Genomic DNA, 21,817 nt, shown 5'->3' with positions numbered 1-21,817 from the left:
CTCCCGCCCGAAATCATTGCAACCTAAACTTCCTCGAGTTGTCCATACAAGGATCCACTTTTTCAACATTAAGGACAAAATTATGCAAGGTGCCAGATGCAAACCAATCTTACCTCCTCGCTATCAAAACATAACGCTAGTCACGGACCTTTCCCAGCTTACCCTTCAAAAAGCTGATCCTTTTCACCAGTCACGGACCTTCTCCGTTCTCAACAGATCCCCTATCACTGGGGATACCCCATCCATCTCCTCGTCTCCAGAAACAGATCCACAACAGTCTTCAACTTGCCAGAAGATGGCCTTGCCCTCCTGAAGACATGGGGCCTGGACTCCATTGAGATGCCTCCACCTCCTCGCACAGACATCGTACCCAAGACTACATCTCCCCCAAAGAAATTATGAAGAGAGGTGAACACCTGAGACACTTTTCGTATCAAGACGGAAACCTCTTCCTCCACCGCCTAATGATAAGTCCAAGCTTTTTCAATTCTCTGAACTTATTATGTTGTTTTTACGTTACAACTGTTTGGATACTATTACCTTACATACCTTCCATAGGTAAGCTTATGGTCCCCACTCATGGTGTCCATATTTCTGCCCCTCTTGGCTCCCTTATCCCCCCTCCATACAATTGCGCCTCACTCACCGCACCACCACCCAGGGGAGTGCCACAAACCTGTTCCATCTCCCTTTTCCCCCTCCTGGCGCAGTTGATTCCTGTGAGTCGTTAACCGCATCACATATTACCATTACATGTTAACAGCTATATCACACGTAAGCTCATACCCGATTCGACATAATCATCCTGTGTAAAAGTTTATTTGCCCTTGTTGTCCTCTATAGGCTCTATAGAGTCTTTTTTGCGACTTACTTTACACCCCCTTAGTGCTATTTACGTCCTTAGCACACTCTCCATTCCCCGAAAGGACACGTGTTCTTGTTTTTATTGTTTTCAATGTTTGTTTTTTGGTTATTATTGCTTTTTGCTTCACATGACTTGGGGAAACTTCACTGTGCCATATTGTTACCTCCTCCGTTGTCCCGCGGGTAGGGGAGCTGAGACGCAGCCCGCGCGTCCAGCCCCCTGCTCATTCCGTCGGCGGGAACCGCCACCGAGTCCGTTCCACTGATAGACGCGCGTCCCCGGAGAGATCAATGGATCCTGACGGGGAGCGCGTCTCGACGTCAGGAGTGCGCGCGAACGGCTAACTCATGAATATGCATGTCGCTTCTTATTATTTTTGGTTCTAACTAGAACTAGTTTTTGACCTTTGATGTTTGCTGCCTGCCCTGACCTCTGCTTGTGACCCCGACCCCGACTTCTGCCTGACCCCTGAATTTATTATTTTATTTATTATATTGTTCCTGATTATTTTGTACTCCGCTACGCTCCTGTGTCTGCTATACACCTCCGTGTTCTGTTGCTGGGCTCCCCATCTCCGCTAGGAGATGGAGGATCCACTGCCGTACTGCAGACGTGATAGTTATCACAGGCACAAAACATGGATCCCGCAGATTTGGCAAGGATGTCCAATCGTCAAGACAGACAGGATCAAGTCCTAGCGCCTCCTGCATCTCAACTCCAATCCTTGGAACGGAAACTGGATGATGTTGCTGACCTTCTCAGATCCATTGCTCCAATCTGTCCCCTACCGTCGGCCAAGGTGCATCATCTGATTCATCACCACCAGCACCTGGATTCGGTACGTAGGTCAAAACACCCAAGATGCCCTTGCCAGACAAATTCTCCAGAGACCCCCAAGAATGTAGGTTTTTTTTGAATCAGTGCACGCTACACTACCGAGCTCATCCTCACACCTTTGCTTCTCATAATAACAGAGTGACTTTTATTATCAATCTTTTAAAAGGAGAAGCATTAGCATGGGCATCACCTCTGTTGGAACAGAACTCATCCATTCTGGAAGATGCTGACGTCTTTATTGCATCGTTCAGGGCAGTGTTTGATGCTCCCGGGAGGCGAGAGGCAGCTGAATCCAATTTGATGGAGATTCAACAGGGAAGAAGAACGGTGGCCCAGTATGCCGTAGAATTTTGCACGTTAGCATATGAAACCGACTGGAATATCAGCGCTCTGAAATCTGCCTTTCGCAGGGGCCTAAATGAGTCTTTAAAAGATCCTCTCCTTTCAAACCGGTGCCACCTTCTGGGTCGGGTTCCACTGCAGCGGAGGGGCACTCAGTGTCCGATGCCTCCTCAAAAGACCCGCTGACGGCTCAAGACCTTGTTGGTGTCATTTCTCCACTCTTAGATGCAAAGCTTGAGAAACTGTCTGACTCCATCAATGCCGTTCTTGCTGAGTTGGTCTCTCAGGGAACAAGGATCACTTCTCTGGAATCCAGGGTCTCTGACATAGAGGATGGGAACGTCTCCATGTCTGCATCCCTCCGCTCACAGGATCATTTACTCACGTCATTACAAGACCGTATTGACGACCTTGAAAACCGCAGTAGACGCAATAACTTGCGTTTGGTTGGCCTGCCTGAGGAGGTTAAGGGCATGGCGTTGCACGACCTTGTAACGACTTGGCTGCCGAAGTCTTTGGGCCTGGCGCTTCCTCAGGGTGAATTGATCATCGAGAGAGTACATCGCATCGGTCAACCACCAGTTTCTACCACGTCTCGTCCTAGAGCAGTGATTTTTCGGGTCCTCAACTATACTGACAAGGTCAAGATCCTGGACGCGTATAAAAAGGTCACGGGTCTTTTTTATCACAAACACAAGCTGTTACTTTTCCAGGATTTTTCTGCAGCGGTAACGGTCAAACGACGCCAGTTCTCCGAAATCTGCACGGAACTTTACAACAAGCGAGTGAAATTCGCTCTTCTCTATCCGGCTAAGCTCAGGATTACCCATGAGGGGCAGGCCTACTTTTTTGACACTCCTATGGCGGCCAAGGAATTTCTTCGCGCTGGATCCAGATCTTCTCCCTCTCCGGATGATGGTTCGGCGGTGCCTGAGGCCTCCCCCCCTTCTCCTTCTCGCTCTCGCCCTGCTTCTCTGCCTCGCTCCTCTCCGCCTGTTTCCCCTAGGGCTCGAGATCTCTGAAATCCATTGGTATTTGGATATGTATCCTCTGGTTTACCTTTATTGGTTACTGTACGCTGTTTTGTTGATTCTCGATTATTCTTATTTTTTTTGGTTACTCTGTTGTGTTTCTAGGCACAAACTTATATGTGCCGAGTTTCGGTTTATTAAAAAAAGGAAAAAATGGGAGAAGCATAGCACGTTGCAACTGGTGATGTATGGTTTTATTTTCTGTTTCGTCCGCTGGGCACTTGGGGGGGCTGGCTGGGACCCTCCTGGGCCGCCATTTCCAGGTTCATTTTCTGTTTTATCTTTTCCTCAGCGGGGCATCGGGTGACCTCCTGGCCTCGTTGTTCTTGTAGTTATGGTACGATCTGATAATAGCTGTGATGCGCCTTCTTCCTTGCGGATTGTATCATGGAATGTTGAAGGCTTGAATACACCTGTTAAGCGTAAAAAGGTACTTACCCATCTCAAACGAATGCACCCAGACGTTATTTACCTCCAAGAAACCCATTGGTGTGACCGTGTTAAAAATGAGCTGAAAGCTCCGTGGCTTCGAGCTTGTTATTCTGCTATGTATACTAAGAAATCTAGGGGTGCCACCATTCTCCTCTCTAAAAGGTTGCCCTTTGTCATTGAGTCCGAGATTGCTGACCCGGAGGGACGCTACATTATTCTTAAGGTTAAATTGTTTAATGAATCTTTTACCTTTGTCAATCTCTACGCCCCTAATTCTGATCAGCCCGCTTTTCTGGCCAAACTTTACTCACTGTTGCTGGAGATTTCGGCCCCTAACGTTATTCTGGGGGGTGACTTCAATTTAGTGGCCAACGTTTCCCTAGATGTGTCTGGCCCTTCCTCTCGCCCTATCGGGCTCTCCTCCTTACCCGTGTTGGATCACCTTCGTTTGCGGGATGCCTGGAGATTTCTTAATCCGACGGACAAACAATTTACGTTTTACTCCCACCCCCATAACTCCTTCTCCAGGCTGGATTACCTGTTCTTACCGGTGTCGTTTTTGCGCAGGTTGAAGGGTGCCCACATAGGCCAAATAGTGATCTCTGATCATGCCCCTATCTGGTTAGATCTCTGTCTCGCTTCCCCGTATCAGGTGTCCCGTAATTGGAGGTTTCCTACTTATTTGTACACGTCTGAAGCGTTTAAACAATTCCTGATTGCGAAATGGAATGATTATGTCAATGATAACCGTGAACATCTTGACGACCCTGATTTGTTTTGGGGTGCTTCTAAGCCGGTTCTGAGAGGGCATATCATTGCTTATGTTGTGCGACGCAGGAGAGAGGCTGAAGCTAAATTAGTCCAGCTTACTGACGATCTTTCCAGGGCGTATGTTGCAGATAAAACTCACCTTAGTCCAGATACCTTGAAAAAATATAAAGAGATTAAATCCCTCTACGATGCCTGGGTTACTGAAAAAGCTCAGCTTTCTTATAATTATACTCGTAATACTTTTTTCTGCTGGGGCAATAGGTCTGGCAAGCTTCTGGGCAATCTTATCCGTCACTCTAAATCTAAATATCATGCTGTAACCAGGCTTCAGGATTCTTCTCAGTCGGTTGAGACCGACCCTGTTAAAATCACTCAACTCTTCGCTAATTACTTTGAGGATTTTTATTCTTCAGAACCTAATGACCCTGATGAAGCGCTTCAAATGTTTCGGCGGGCTAATATTCCAAAACTGTCACCTGCGGACCGTGAGCGTTTAACTAAACCGTTCACCCCGTCTGAGATAGCCACTGCTATCAAGTCCCTTCCTAATGGCAAATCCCCTGGCCCGGATGGCCTGGGAGCCGAGTATTATAAACTTCTCTCTACGTATCTACCGGCACACCTTGCTGATGTTTATAATGGATATCTGCAGGGGAAGGTCCCCCCGAGGGATTTCACGGCCTCCCGTATCATAGTCCTTCCCAAACCACACAGGGACCCTACTTTGCTCTCCTCCTATCGCCCTATTTCCCTCTTGAACCAAGATCTCAAAATATACACCAAGATTATGGCCTCTAGACTGCAACCTATTCTAATGGCACTCACTTCTCCTTCTCAGACCGGATTTGTTAAAGGGCGCCACTCTACTCAAAATATTAGGGGCCTTATCTCAGCTATTCTTACTGCCAAACTAACTAACAGCAAGGCCTCTATAATACTTAGTTGTGATGCTGATAAGGCGTTCGATAGAATTTCCTGGCCATACCTTGTTAGTTTTTTCAAATACCATCATTTCGGGTTGCCTTTTGTACAAATGTTTCGAGCGTTGTATCATTCCCCGGTGGCTCAGGTTGCGGTGAATAATATGAACTCCCGCTGGTTCTCCTTGGGTAGGGGTACTCGCCAAGGCTGTCCCCTGTCCCCTCTACTTTTTAATCTGGCGATTGAACCTCTAGTTCGTGCTATTGAGCGTTCCGCCGAGCTTGAGGGAATCAGGGTGGGTGTTGTCGAATTGAAGGTTGCCGCCTTTGCTGATGATCTTTTGTTATATCTCTCCAATCCCAAAGCGGCGATGCCTCATCTGCTTACCCTATTTGACCAATTTCATAAGGCCTCGGGATTCTTAATCAATAGGCTTAAGACCGAAGCGCTTCCCATTTTCCCGCAGGCTAAACGTGGCTGGGGGGGGCGTTCCCTTTCAATTGGACTCGACTTCCCTCCTTGAAGTATCTAGGTCTTACCATCCCCATAAATCTGGCACATCTTTACAAACTAAATTTTTCCCCGTTGTTGCGTCAAATGGAAGACTCTTTTAAAACTTGGTCCAAATTTAATCTCTCCTTCTTAGGTAGATGTCACTTATACAAAATGGCCTTTTTCCCCAAACTACTGTACCCGATTCACATGTTGCCCATTACCTTGAAGAGGAAGGATGTCCAATATCATAATGCGCTGCTGCGTAAGTTTCTGTGGTGCAACAAAAAAGCTAGAATTTCGTTGGTGAAACTTCAGCAGCCGGCTCATAACGGGGGGGTGAATTTGCCGAACCTATTAGATTATGCTCTGGCCTCTAACTACCGCTTTGTGGCAGATTGGCTGAGTGGCAGGTCTAGGTTCACCAATGTGACCCTGGAGCAGCAACTCTTTCCTGCCATTTCTTTGGCCTCTCTCCTGCATCAGCCTAGAAGTACTTTACCTCCCGATGTGGTCGCTAATCCGTTGTTATATCATACAATGAAGGCCTGGGAGCGTGTTCGACGTCGCCTGGGCTTGGAGGTCCATTATTCCCGGTTCTTGCCCTTGGTTCGCAACCCGCAGTTCCAACACGGGAGGGAGGATGTTGTCTTTAGGAGACTCGCCCGGGTGGGTGGTCGGGTCGTTGGTGACTTCCTTGACCCGCGAGAGGGTAAACTGTTGACGTTCTCGCGGTTCCAAGCTAAATTCCCTACTGTTAGAATTCATCCTATTCACTACCTCCAGCTCCGTAACTATGTTAATGCGCTACTTCCCCACCTCTCTGGGGCTAACTCCAACCACCCCTTAGACCGGATCACGATATCATCTGCCCCACTGCTCACTATGTCTACAATCTATAACCTGCTTCGCCCAATTATCGATTGGGAGACCCATACGGCGGGCATTGCCTCCTGGAAAACTGATTTTCCAAATCTGTGTCAAAAACAAGTTCTCCAGGCATACTCCCGCAATTCCAAACTCTTGGTGTCTAGGGATTATGGTGAAATGTTCCTTAAAATCCTGCATAAAGCCTATGTCACCCCCAAACTCCGGTTCTTAATGGGTTTAGATCATCATTCCCGATGTCTGAAATGCCGCTCACCTGGGGCGGATCTTCTTCACGGCTTGTGGTCCTGCAGTTCTATTGTCCCGTTCTGGACTGCCCTACAGTTGTACATTACAGATACTCTGGGCATTCGTTTTGTAATTTCTGTTGAATGGGCAATTTTTGGTATGATCCCTGATCCTGTTCCTCCCTCTGCAGCAAGAGCTAAATCTCTCTTGCTCACTATCTCGGCAGTGGCCAAACGGGCAATATTGTCCCACTAACTAAATTTTCTTAACGGCTGAACTCAAATTGCTTTCCATAAATGCCAAGGGCCTTAACACACCCCAGAAGCGCACCCTTCTTTGGAGTGAGGCCAAAAAGCTTAAAACTGATATCATCTGTGTCCAAGAGACACACTTTAAAAAAACATACAAAGCTTTTTTATTTTCTAAACACTATACTTGGCAATTTCACTCTATGGCCACGACTAAAACGACCGGTGTATCAATTTTACTTTCTAACCACTTCTCTTTTTCATTATTGCACATAAGCCTAGACCCGCGGGGCAGACACCTCATATTAGTCTGTGAGATTAACTCGATTGTGTACACTATTGCATCTTTTATGCTCCCAATTCTTCTCATGCAAACGTGGTCAGGTGATCCTTTGTGGGGACCTCAACGCTACACTACACCCCCAACTCGACAGCAAGACACAGAGCCAACCCCCTCATGCCAATCGCACACTCAAGCTAGGCTCTGTCTTTTCTGCTCCACTCATACCAACTTTTTGACGCTTGGAGAGTATTACACCCTTCTGATAGAGATTACACTTTCTTTTCTGCTCCCCCACAATTCCTACTCCTGCATGGATTACATTTTTCTTGACAAATCGACCTTGCAACCAGTGACGTCTTGTTCAATAGGGACCATCTCCTTGTCTGAGCACGCCCCAGTTCTGTTATCACTGTGACTAACCCATCCAACCAGGGGGGGAGGATCCTGGCGAACATAAAGCCCAAATTCAACTTCACCTCTCACATTACTTTCAGGACAACCTTAACCTAGAGTCCTCATCTCTTATCATTATTCCACACCTACATGTCAACAGGCACCGTCCCCTCAGAGAATCTCTGAGTCGACGTAATCACAATCCCTAAACCAGGTAAACCCAATGGCATTTGTTCCAATTTCAGACCCATTTCACTCCTCAACACTAAAGAATAAAGATATATGCCAAAATTTTAGCAAATCGACTTTCCCCTTATCTCCCTTCCCTTCTTCACCCATATCAAGTGGGGTTCGTTATGGGGAGAGAACCCTCTGATAACACGCGCAAATTCATCAACACCATCTGGGACGCATCTAGACTTCAATGCCCTAGTTTACTTATATCCATTGATGCAGAAAAAGCCTTCGATAGACTTCACTGACATTTCCTTGCACGCATACTCACTAAATTTAATTTTCCTCCCGCATTTATCCAAGCGATCATGGCGCTTTACTCCTCTCCCACTTCCTGTATATAATGGGCTTCCTCTCAATAATGGGCTTCCTCTCCTCTCCATTTGCCATTTCCAGTGGCACTCACCAGGGATGTCCACTATCCCCGCTTCTCTACATAGAACCTTTAGCAGCCAGTGTCACGGAGCTGGCTAGTCCGACCGACTACCTCCGCTGTCTTGTGCTCCCTTAGCCACACTTTCCCCGGTTCCCCAGTCACTAGCCGAGACTCAGTGTAGGGTAAACCAAACGAAGACTGATTTATTTTGGACACACAGAGCTGGATATACCCAGCAAAATGCACATTAACATAAAACAAGATATTGGGACACAAACCGCCCCCTTAATCTGCCTCCCAGAGACAACAGGGGCAGTAACGAGATTAACAATACAATAGGGGGGGGAGACTGATTTATACAACATTAAACTGAAACAATGGTGGTCACTCCCTGGTGGCAGATCCTGGCTGTCTGCTGGAGATAATCCCGTCAACCAGTGATAGGATGATACTGCTGGGGGTAGCCACAGAAGTCTTTACAAACCCAGGGCCCATAGTCAATAGGGAGGAGGCTGGCAGTCAGGCCTCTCCAGTGGTCCCAGTGATGGAGGCTTTCGTCACAGCCAGTATATGCTCTGACCCTTTAATCACAGGCTTCCCTCTATCTAACGGAACCACGAGCACCATAGGCCTTTTTGCCGATGACATTCTGGCCTCTATTTCTGCCCCGGAACGCTCCCTTCCCGCTCTAGTTTCTCAACTATCTCGCTATTCAGTAGAATCCTACCACAAAATTAATATCACTAAAACGCAGGCTATGTGTCTCCACCTGAACTAGTGATCCACATTTTACTGGCCACCAAGCTTTTTGTATTGCCAGGTGTTGGAAGGGAATGTCTCCTCATGAGACAAAATAGGTAAAACCAATATTTTATCACACACGCAAAATAACGACGCTATCAAATATTGTAGCACCACATCCACAATATTAATTGTGTAAAGAGATACCCTATATTTTATCTCCGATCCTAAATTCTTTCAAATCGCCGAAAATTATAATTCAAATTAGATATATATCACCACGATAGTCAATCAAAATTATTATTTATTGTAAACACAATTTATAAAATATATGTATGAGTCACACAGTGCATGATATAAAACAAAATTCTTAAAACATGTCAAATTGAATCAGTTCCAAATACAGTATATAATTGAAAGTTATCAATATGAATTACTACCAAAAATGATAATAATCAGGGCAGTAATAAAAAAAATCACTAACTCTATGTATATATTAGTTCAACTAATATGATAAGAGTATTAGTGAAGTTCCTAATAGAGGCAAATGATGTCAAACTTCATCTACAGGTAAAAATACCTTTTCATTATTGTCATTATCACGGGTTATAAACTGCAGTCTCACAAGCCGTCATATACAATAATGTCAAATACTTGCTATTTCCCAGAAAAAGGGAATTCTATATGAAGAAGACAAAATTCACCTCTATTCAGAATAAAACAATTATATTTACCACCACTTGTTGCTGCGATCCAACTGGTCCTTGTAGAAATTAATCCAGGTTCAGTGGCAAGAAATTAAGTGGGAAGAAATATAACTTTCTAAAAGTTATATAGGTTAGGACTCAAAGTAACTCTAAGAGTAAAATATGATGTCAGGATCTTAAGATTCCAATTCTCTGGGGTAAATTTGGTGACTGAGTCCGTCAGGATGTCTGTTTCAGGGTGCGTACTTTTTCAGGGTGCGTTCCCTTAAATTATTAAAGACATAAGCTTTTAAAGACACAGCTTATTATCATAGCCTCCACCTCTTGATTAGAATTATCCAATCATAACGGTGGGCTTTACCCATTATAATTAGGACTTCTACTCATATTTACCTCTGAGAGACGCTCTGGTCTAAGAAATAACTTAAGACCATTACATATGCATTTGGAATTTATCCATGGTCACCCTTATCTTTAGATGTTACCTGCTATATAGTAAATCAAGTCTTTGTAGTCACCCATATCTCCAGATGTTGCCTCCTAGGTAGTAAATTAGGTTTTGGTGGTCTTACGACGTATCCACCATTCCAATTTACATTCCTAAGGATATGTAGTGTCTACTCCTTAACTTTCTCATGGAAGATAACGTTAATTGGATCATATATACTGAAACATCTATATACATGAATACGTCTTTGTTCTCAATTATAGAGGGAACAAGGACAAAAATAAATAATCACTATATGATTAAGTAAAATAAAATGGCTCTGACTCCATTTTGTGCTCATGTAAAATACATATATATATATAATACATGTTTTCGATCATAAAATAACTGACAAGATGTTATCTCTACCCTTGAGAGACATAGAATCCTGGAAAAAAATGTCCCATTGGTCATCTCACACTACTCATCTCTACACAAAAACTTGGTCCCCGTGGGTTGAAAGCCAGTTTAGTTACTGCTTATTGTTAATACCCTGCCCCATCCCGCCGATTTATACTTCTAGTCGGGGTTTGTGGCCGTACCTGACCGGCGCCTACCTGCTTACCGAGTTAGCTACTCGCTCTTGATCTCCAATATGATTTCCCATTTCATATTTTCAGGTTCCTAGTCGACAATGGGAAGCTGTGTTCTGACCCATTTGTCTTCTGTTAGTGGCTCTATCGTACCGCTTTTTTGCTTGTTTTTCTTCTCTGTACTGAACCCAGTTGAAACGTTTTCGGATCTGCGCTCCCGCTCTTCTGGACCTGATATCACATTACAGCTCATAGCCATACTGCCAGCGTACCTTCCTCATGAACATTCTTGCTCCGTGCTGCGTTCTTCATATTGCAAGCACTTGCTTTGTGTGCTACAAACACCCCCTAAATCCTCGCTATGTGTTGTACTCAATCTTCTATGTAATGTCAGACTGTTATGATATACGGCGTATGACATGTATCTGTAATTTACACTGTGCACCGAAATGCCTTTATATTAGTGATGTGTACCGAATTGACATGTTGAGTGTCAGATCTGAATAAAAAATTATTAAAAAAAATTTTTACATTTAAAAATAATTATGCAGTGATGCTACCATCCAATACCAGCAAAATGTAAAAAAACTAAAAAGTCCAAAAAAGAATAAAATAACTAAAATAAAAAATAAAGTTTATTATTTTGAGCAGGTGGTAAAATCAGCGTTTTATCTTCTCAAATATCTCGACAAAGAGTCTAACACCTTAACGACCTTTGCCAGTTCAGGACCGTCACGGAAAAACGGTCACTTAACGACCTTTGACGGTCCTGAACCGTCAAAAAATTAAATAAGCTTAGAAAGTGATCAACGATCACTTTCTTCGCTTAAACGGCGTTGCTGTAATGCCTGGATGTCGAGGCATTCTGTAACGCCGAGATCGGCATTGGGGGCCATGTCTGGCCCCTCCCCGGGGAGTCAACATCCGTCATACATTTTAAAAGTGTTTAGGAGGCGATCAACGATCACCTCCTAAACTTAAATGGTGTCGCTGGAATGCCTCGATCAGGAGGCATCCAACGACACCAAACACTTACCTCTGGATGGACTGTGACCGCTCCGGAGAGCGGTCACAGCCGCCGCTGCCGGTGATCTTCACCATCAGCAAGATGGCGGCTGCCCTGTAAAAAAAAACAATCAAGTTTAAAAAAAAAAAAAAAATGGAAAAAAAAATGGAAAAAAAATGTTCTAACATTTAAAAATAATTATGCAGTGAGGTCACTAGAGGAACCATCCAGTACCAGCAAAATGTGTAAAAAAATATAAAAAAAAGTATTAAAAAAAATTAAATAAAATAGTAAAGTTTATTATTTTGAGCAAGTGCTAAAATTTCTCAAAAATCTCAACAAAGAGTTAAAATAAAAGCACTTCAAATACCCAAGGGGTGTCTAATATAAAAAAAAATGGCTGATGGGGTAAATTGGAGTGGCCGAGCTCAAAGATAGGGCATAGGTACAGACTGACCAAAATGGAGAAAAAAAGCGCACTTACCAAATGTGGCATTTTAAATCTCAAACAACAAGACAAACCCATACATGTGGTACCCCACCTCACTGCACTCAGGAGATGTTCCTGAACACATATTGGGGGGTTGTTTGACAGTGACATATACCAGAACCTGTATATATATAACTAAAGTACAATTTGTGTGAAAAAAAAATGACTATTACAAAGTTTGACAAAGTGAAATACCCTGGGGTGTCTAGTTTTCAAAAATATATGGTTTGACGGGGTTAAACTGAGTTAACCGGCTTCAAAGATATTCCAAAGAGGAGATGGAGGCAGAATGACCAGATGCTAAAAGTCTGTGTTGCCTCAAAAGTAGCCTTTTACCAGCCAAACAATCTAACAAACCCATGCATGTGAGGTATCGCTGTACTCAGGAGATGTTCCTGAACACACATTGGGGTGTTGTTTGACAGTGACATATACCAGAACCTGTATATCTATAACTAAAGTACAATGGTATCTGAAGAAAGCCCATCTTGTCCTGAAAAAAACAATACATAACTTATGTGGGTACACTAAATGAGTGAGGAGAAAATTACAGCTGAACACACGCACCACAAAAGTATTAAAACAGCCTCGGTCCCACAGGGTACAAAAAGAAAAAATTAGCCCGGTCCTTAAGGGGTTAAATAAAAGCATTTCAAATACCCAAGGGGTGTCTAATTTAATAAAAATGAATGGTTTGATGGGATAAATTGGAGTGGCTGGGCTCAAAGATAGGGCATAGGCACAGACTGACCAAAATGGAGAAAAAAAGCACACTTCCCAAATGTGGCATTTTAAATCCCAAACAACCCGACAAACTTATGTGGGGTATCACTGCACTCAGATGTTGCTGAACACATATTGGGGTGTTATTTGATAGTGACGCATACCAGGATCTATGAATTCATTCCTGAAGTACAATTTGTATGAAAAAAATAAAAAAAATAAAAAATACAACCACAAACTTTGGCAAAGGCTGGTGGTAGAATATCATTGATGAAAAGGGTTAAAATACCAGCATTTGAAATACCTTGGGGTGTCTAGTTTTCAAAAATATATGGTTTGATGGGGTAAATTGAAGTAGCCGGCTTCAAAGATGTTCCAAAGAGGAGATAGAGGAAGAAAGACCAAATGCTAAAAGTCTGTGTTGAAAACCTGAATTACGCATGTCCCAAAAGTAGCCTTTTACCAGCCAAACAATCTGACAAACCTATACATGTAACGTGAGCCTCACCTTTCTCTGCTCTCATTTCCTTTACCCGCCCTTTTATTCCTATTAAATTTCTTTTTATAAAAATCAATAATACAGATCCCAATATTGCGGTTGAATAAGAATCAGCAGTGACTTATTAATCAGAAGATATAATACATAAAAATGTGATAAATAGTCAGATGTATATTCAACAACTCCAGTTTTTCTTGCTCGAATGCAACATAGATCAGGGTTTTGTCATTTGAGTTTCAGGTTTGTGGTTCACAGAAAGCAGTTCTTTCTTTGTCTCTTCATTTCATTATATTCATCTATTATCCAACATGTATAAGTTGTCTGTATTCCAACCGACATAGACCTTTTATCCTCTCCCCACAAAGCTTCTAGAAGCCTCTATCAAAATAAGCACTCCCCACCTAAGGCTTCCAATCTTCTCTACCCTCCATCCAGCTCCAGGTCTCAGCAGGTCCACATCACATGATCGCCATTCCAACCGCATGTAGCGCGTCCTACGTCATCGCGTTGTGCACCCCCCCCCCTTATAAATGACATTTCAACTGTGCATTATTTCATATTTTCTTCTAGCTGGTCCTTTTATATATTAAAACTGACCCTTAATAATGTAGCATTATTGGACCCATGTTTTACCTACTTGGTGTAAAGACTAGGAAAGCTTGCACCAACGGCCCGGCACATTTAATTAAAAAGTGATATTAATATACGGACGTGATATTAGGAGTTATGCTGTATCACCATCAGTGTTTGGCTCACTATATGGTGATGGGAGTTAGGGTATTGTCACGAAGCGAGGACACAGGTAGATAAGGAGCCCAGGTGCAGGGGATACGAGGGGCTCTGTCTGTACCCCACGATGCATGATGGCTTGGGGTTGGTACAGACAGGCGCAGGAAATAACTCAAGGACAGAAGATGCGGATTAAGAGTTGTATTGCATATGATGGCACAATATATATATATATATATACACAAAGAAAGTCACTTGGCAGGAAGCCCTCGGGTTGGGGCACACACGGCAGGAAGCCCACGGGATGGGGCACACTCGGCAGGAAGCCCACGGGATGGGGCACACTCGGCAGGAAGCCCACGGGATGGGGCACACTCGGCAGGAAGCCCACGGGATGGGGCACACTCGGCAGGAAGCCCACGGGATGGGGCACACTCGGCAGGAAGCCCACGGGATGGGGCACACTCGGCAGGAAGCCCTCTTGCAGGGCACACGGCACGACTAGAAGCCCTCTTCCAGGGCACACGGCTAGAAAAGTCCAGGGCACACGGCACGGCTAGAAGCCCTCTTCCAGGGCACACGGCAGGTTGCCCACTTGCAGGGCACACGGCAGGTTGCCCACTTGCAGGGCACTCGACTTGGGAGTCCACTTAGTGGGGCGCTGGCCGCAACTCAGGAAAACGGCAGGTTGTCCACTTGCAGGGCACACGGCAGGGTGCCCACTTACAGGGCACACGGCAGGTTGCCCACTTGCAGGGCACACGGCACGGCTAGAAGCCCTCTTCCAGGGCACACGGCAGGTTGCCCACTTGCAGGGCACACGGCAGGTTGCCCACTTGCAGGGCACTCGACTTGGGAGTCCACTTAGTGGGGCGCTGGCCGCAACTCAGGAACACGGCAGGTTGCCCACTTGCAGGGCACACGGCAGGGTGCCCACTTGCAGGGCACACGGCAGGTTGCCCACTTACAGGGCACTCGACTTGGGAGTCCACTTAGTGGGGCGCTGGCCGCAACTCAGGAACACGGCAAGAGACAAAGCAGGAACAAAGCAGGAACAAAGTAGGAACAAAGTAGGAACAAAGTAGGAACAAAGCAGACTGCAGGGCTGGGCAGGTTTATAAAGGCTGACTTGATCAGGTAAGCAACTGCAGCTGGACCTGATAATTAGTCTGAGTGGTTCTGAATGGCAAGGGCGGCCACTAGTGGCTGGAAACACGAAATGAATGGCACAAAGTTTAACCAAGTCCATACAGGGTGAATGTTACAGGTATACAGTATAGTGATGCATGATATGCCGTACCACTCTCTGTGTCTATCTTTCTATAATGACACCCTCAGTGTTTGAATCACTATACAATGATAGGAGTAATGCTGTTGTGGCTGTGGCTATGGAAGTTGTGGTATACCACTGTCAGGCTTAGTTGATATTGATGGGAGTTATGCTGCACGACCCTCAGTGTAAAAATGGGAATAATTTGTTTTACTAATATTTTTTTCAGGACCGGTCTTTTTTTTTTACCATGTTTGCGCCAAAATACCAGAGCCGTTTTTGTGTTTTTGCTATGTCTTTCTTCAACTGTAATTACTCTCTTTCTCAGTGCACCGACACAAATTATATATTGATCCCTCTCTCTTTCTAGGACAGGGTCATCCTATTGGCCTGCTTTTAGTTTAAAATGAGATTTATTACAAAACACAAATTGTACACAGCTTTTCTATCACCGTTTGTTTCTTGTCTAGTATCCAAAGTGTATCTAGAAATAATGCAAAAGATATTATCTTTCATTAAACATAATAATCGAGTCTTAATGGTGCATTTTATGAACCACCTGATTTCTCTGCCTTGATTGTACTATTTTTTCTGCATGGGAATTACACTACATTAAAAATGATGTTCTATTGTAAATTAATTAGCAGCAAGTACCAACCCAAAGGACATTGCCAGCTAATTCCAGACGTACCTTGGCAGGCTTCACTTTAGTTTTGTTCTCAGGAAAATGAAAACCTCAGTATGTGCGGTGGCATACAGCTCATATGTGCACTATATCTATAGTTCTCGCATGTAAACAACTATCTCTGAGCAAATAAATATTTTTTGTTAATATTATAATTTTGTTAAAGTTTTATTTAAAATATAATTTTAGGTTATCAAAAAGGACACTGGATTTTGGAGAGACTTTGGCTTTGGAATGACTTGTCAGTATCGTTCAGACTTCATTAACATTGGTGAGTTGGCTTTGAATTTTGCTTTTTGTTGGCTGCCATCTACTGCTCAAGGAAAAAGTCATATGGATACAAATAATTATTAGTGCCTTTTCCTGAACCCACTGCAGTCTTTTTAATGGGAACTGCTATTTTTCTCACCACCCGAGGGTAAGGAGTAACCTTTCTCTTAATAGAAACTCAGTTTCTGCATTACATAACAAATCTGCCCACATACCCTTTTGAATCAACACAAACACATGAATGAAAACTAAGAATTTCTTGTATCACTTACTGTGAAAAGGCCAACTTATCCACCACATGCACATTCCTGCATTGTCACCCCTTGCTCCTGTGCTCATGACTAATTTGAACAATGTTTCATACTAATGTAATGTTAGCTTACTGAATATGCTATTTTAAAAAATAATTCCCTAGTGAAATATGTGTAGCTATAGTGCAATGCTACCTGTTTATTTCTGTGCTAACAGAAGCTATTGCACTCTACAATGTTACATTAACAGAGTGTCAAACGGCTTATTCCATTATTTTTCTTCACCTATTCTATATAAGTACACATTTCCTTATTTTTCCCTGCTTTCTAATTTACCCATATTTACCAATAAAGATCATAGCTATTTTTTTTCACTACATCTCAATGTAATCTTTTTTTCATAAAACTAAGTAATAAATGTCATCTTAATTTCTTTCTAGGGGGGTTTGACGTAGATATCAAAGGATGGGGAGGAGAAGATGTTCATCTATACCGAAAGTACCTTCACAGCAACTTGATTGTGATCAGAACACCTGTCAAAGGTCTCTTTCACCTCTGGCATGAAAAAAAATGTATGGATGAATTAACTCCAGAACAGTACAAGATGTGCATGCAGTCAAAAGCTATGAATGAGGCATCACATGGGCAGTTAGGCATGTTGGTCTTCAGACATGAAATAGACGCACATCTTCGCAAACAAAAAACAAAGAGTTAGTCCAAAGAAGTCATGATATTCAAACAAAATGCCTAATGTTCAAGAACAATATTATCTCTCTGAACCAATGGTGATTGGCTTGACAGCATTGTTATGTTTTTAGGCTTCCAAATGATGGTACCCAAATGCTTTTGACATCAAATCACCAAGAACAGAAAATGTCAAGATTGTCATTAAATAAATAAATAGTGGTTTTGATGATATCAGGCTTTGGTTAAATAATTTAAAAAGTAGAATACTGTATATTTTTGTGGGCATAAAAATAATTTTATTTTGCTAGAACAAAAAAATAATGTTTTAATAAACACTTTTTTTGGACAAGCTTTTTATAATAAATGTTCTACCTATATATGTGTATGTATATATACCTCCACTAAGAAACACTCCTTACAAAAGTGGGATAAATGAACTAGAAAGTAAGCCACATGTCCCATCCATACTCTATGTCAGCTGCTGCAGGACTAGATCTCCCATAATGCTCTTTCAGCTAAGGGGCTGGCTGAGGAGGATGGGAGATGTAGTCCTGCAGCAGCTGGAGGGGTGCAGGTTGGACACCCCTCCTCTGTGTATTAAAGGGAGCATGTAATAAAGCAGGGGTTGGGAACCTTTTTTCTTCCAAGGGCCATTTGAATATTTATAACATCATTTGCGGGCCATACAAAATTATCAACTTAAAAATTAGCCCCACATTATTGCAAATATATCCCACAGACACCCCTCCCTTTAGTATTAGTAGTGATGCTGCCAGCCAGCCTTGTGAATTAATGCCCCACATCCTCCACAGCTCCACATTTTATATTGCTACCCCCCTTAGTATCATGCCATCCCTGGCACCCAGACTTGCCATAGGACTTGCCATCCTTCGTGGGCCATAGAAAATTATCAATTTAAAAATTAGCCCCACATTGCATATATCCCACAGACAGCCCTCCCTTTAGTATTGATTTATGTGATGCTCCCAGCTCCCATTGCCTTCCACACCCACAACCAACCATGCTTCCTCCCACTTACACATCCATGCTATCACACATAGATAAATTCACTCATTCACAAATATTAATTCACTCATTCACAGATACTGATTCATTCCCTCATCCACAAATCCTCATTTACAAATATTCCCTAATTCATATACTCATTCACTCAATCCCATCCTCATTCAGATACTCATTCACATACCCTCACTCTACAGATATATATACCGTATTTGCTCGATTATAAGACGACCCCCCAAATCTGAATATTAATTTAGGAAAAAACGAAAAAGCCTGAATATAAGATGACCCTATAGGAAAAAAGTTTTACCAGTAAATGTTAATTCATCTAAACTATTTTTTTAAAATAAAAGCTATGATTGAGAAAAATATTTTGGTTTTATTTCCTTCTATTTTCCAACCTGCCCCCCAGTTATGCACATGTGCCCCAGAAATGCCTTATATCCCCTATATGCCACTGTGCCCCATGATATGCCTTTTAACCCTCTAAATGCCACTGTGCCCCATGATATGCCTTTTAAACCTATATGCCACTGTGCCCCATGATATGCCTTTTGACCCCCTATGTGCCACTCTGCCTCCAGAAATGCCTTATACCCCTATATCCCACTCTGGCATTTAGAGGGTTAAAAGGCATATTATGGGGAAGAGTGGCATATAGGGAGGTTTAAGGCATTCAGGAGACAGAGTGGCGTATAGAGGGTTAAAAAGGCATTTCTGGAGGCAGAGTGGCACTAAGGGGGTTAAAAGGCATTTCACAGAGCACTCTGCCTCCAGAAATGCCTTATGCCCCCCATTTAACACTCCCGCGCCCCCCCCAAACTTACCGGTGCTTCTGACTCCCCTGTCATGTAGCCGGGGCAGCATGTAGATCCCACGCACGTACGCTGCAGCTGGAAGGAGGCGTGGCTAGCAGCGGGGGTTGTCTGCGTCCATCGCGCAGACCTTCCCCGACTGTCAGAGATCAGAGTTCCCGGCACCGGTGTGGGGAACTCTGATCTCTGACAGCCGGGGAAGGTCTGCGCGATGGACGCAGACAACCCCCGCTGCTAGCCACACCTCCTTCCGACTGCAGCGGAAGTTGTTTACGCGATTCGCGTAGACATCTACACGCTGCCCCAGCTACACACCGGGGACTCAGAAGTACCGGTAAGTGGGGCGGACGGGCGAGACAGGAGGATCCAGGTCCCCTGCAGCTGCAGGGGATCTGGATCTTAGTCGTCTCATAGTCAGACCTATTTGAGGTCTGATTATAAGACGACCCCGATTATAAGACGAGGGGTATTTTTCAGAGCATTTTCTCTGGAAAAAACCTCGTCTTATAATCGAGCAAATACGGTATATATATATTTTTTTAAATATTAGGGAAATTCAGTCGAGCACCAAGTGGCTGGATGTGTCTGTCTACCAGTACCTGCCCGGGTCCTGGGGCATTGGCCCAGTGCCCATTTACTGCTGCATTGGTCCTTCCTTACTCTGGGGTGGTCACTGGTCAATTTTTTTCCTTTTTTTTTCAGTTCTGCACCTATCATCTGCCTACCTTCCCAGGCCATATGCTTTACTGCTGCTATGCTTCTCTCTTACAGTACTTACTCTAAACGATCAATTATTTAAATTTTAGTAATATTGGTGAAATTCAGTCCTGCACCAAGGAGCTACATGTGCCTATCATCTGTCAGTGTCTGCTTACCCAGGCCCAGTGTCCTACTGCTGCTGCTTCTCTCTCATCATGCTTATTTGGAGGGATAATTTTTTCTAATACCTATAATATTGAGGAAATTCAAGGGGCTGCATATGCCTATGATCTGCTAGTGCCTGCATGCCCAGACAGTGCTTTCTTTTATTGAAAAATAAAAAATTATCCCCAGTGTAAGGAAGATATTGGGCCTGACAGACACATTTATTTTTATACTTTATTTATAAAGCTCCGACAGATTCCACAGCCCTTACAAAGAAGAAAATGTTACAGATAACAACAAGTACAATACAGCAATTGACATACAGATACAAGAGGAATGAAGGGCCCTGTTCCTGCGGGAACTTACAGTGGGGCAAAAAAGTATTTAGTCAGCCACCAATTGTGCAAGTTCTGTCTCTTACAAAGATGAGAGAGGCCTGTAATTTTCACCTGTACACTTCAACTGTGAGAGACAAAATGAGACAACAAAGTCCATAAATCACATTGTCTGATTTTTAAAGAATTTATTTGCAAATTATGGTGGAAAATAAGTATTGGTCAATAACAAAAGTTCATATCAATACTTTGTTATATACCCTTTGACAGAGGTCAAATGTTTTCTGTAAGTCTTCACAAGGTTTTCACACACTGTTGCTGGTATTTTGGACCATTCCTCAATGCAGATCTCCTCTAGAGCAGTGATGTTTTGGGGCTGTTGCTGGGCAACACGGACTTTCAACTCCCTCCAAAGGTTTTCTATGGGGTTGAGATCTGGAGACTGGCTAGGCCACTCCAGGACCTTGAAATGCTTCTTACGAAGCCACTCCTTCGTTGCCCGGGCGGTGTGTTTGGGATGCTGAAAGACCCAGCCACGTTTCATCTTCAATGCCCTTGCTGATGGAAGGAGGTTTTCACTCAAAATCTCACGATACATGGCCCCATTCATTCTTTCCTTTACACGGATCAGTCGTCCTGGTCCCTTTGCAGAAAAACAGCCCCAAAGCATGCTTCACCGTAGGTATGGTGTTCTTTGCATGCAACTCAGCATTCTTTCTCCTCCAAGCACGACAAGTTGAGTTTCTACCAAAAAGTTCTACCTTGGTTTCATCTGACCATATGACATTCGCCCAATTCTCTTCTGGATCATCCAAATGCTCTCTATCTTGCGTGGAGCCCCAGATCGAGGGAGATTATCAGTGGTCCTGTATGTCTTCCATTTTCGCATAATTGCTCCCACAGTTGATTTCTTCACACCAAGCTGCTTGCCTATTGCAGATTCAGTCTTCCCAGCCTGGTGCAGGTCTACAATTTTGTTTCTGGTGTCCTTCGACAGCTCTTTGGTCTTGGCCATAGTGGGGTTTGGCGTGTGACTGTTTGAGGTTGTGGACAGGTGTTTTTTATACTGATAACAAGTTCAAACAGGTGCCATTAATACAGGTAACGAGTGGAGGACAGAGGAGACTCTTAAAGAAGATGTTACAGGTCTGTGAGAGCCAGATATCTTGCTTGTTTGTAGGTGACCAAATACTTATTTTACCGAGGAATTTACCAATGAATTCATTAGAAATCCTACCATGTGATTTCCTGTATTCTTTCCCCCATTCTGTCTCTCATAGTTGAAGTGTACCTATGGTGAAAATTACAGGCCTCTCTCATCTTTTTAATTGGGAGAACTTGCACAATTGGTGGCTGACTAA

At 43.6% G+C, this 21,817-nt stretch overlaps 1 protein-coding gene across 1 annotated transcript in view; it reads left to right on the top strand.

Annotated features, from left to right (window-relative positions):
- The window catches only part of LOC149275645 (chondroitin sulfate N-acetylgalactosaminyltransferase 1-like), a 185,021-nt gene extending 167,538 nt beyond the window's left edge, over positions 1-17,483 (top strand). Inside the window, 2 exon segments of the mRNA XM_089504484.1 lie at positions 16,401-16,482; positions 17,173-17,483. Of these exon segments, the coding sequence (XP_089360610.1) occupies positions 16,401-16,482; positions 17,173-17,483 (393 nt within the window).
- Positions 17,484-21,817: the final 4,334 nt, after the last annotated feature.

Source organism: Sceloporus occidentalis, unplaced genomic scaffold, assembly GCF_023333645.1.
Source record: "Sceloporus occidentalis isolate IW3139 unplaced genomic scaffold, rSceOcc1.0.p SCAF_272, whole genome shotgun sequence".
Taxonomy (NCBI): Eukaryota; Metazoa; Chordata; class Lepidosauria; order Squamata; family Phrynosomatidae; genus Sceloporus; species Sceloporus occidentalis.
The sequence above is the reverse complement of the archived record's forward strand: the minus strand, read 5'-3'. Positions and strand labels throughout refer to the sequence as shown.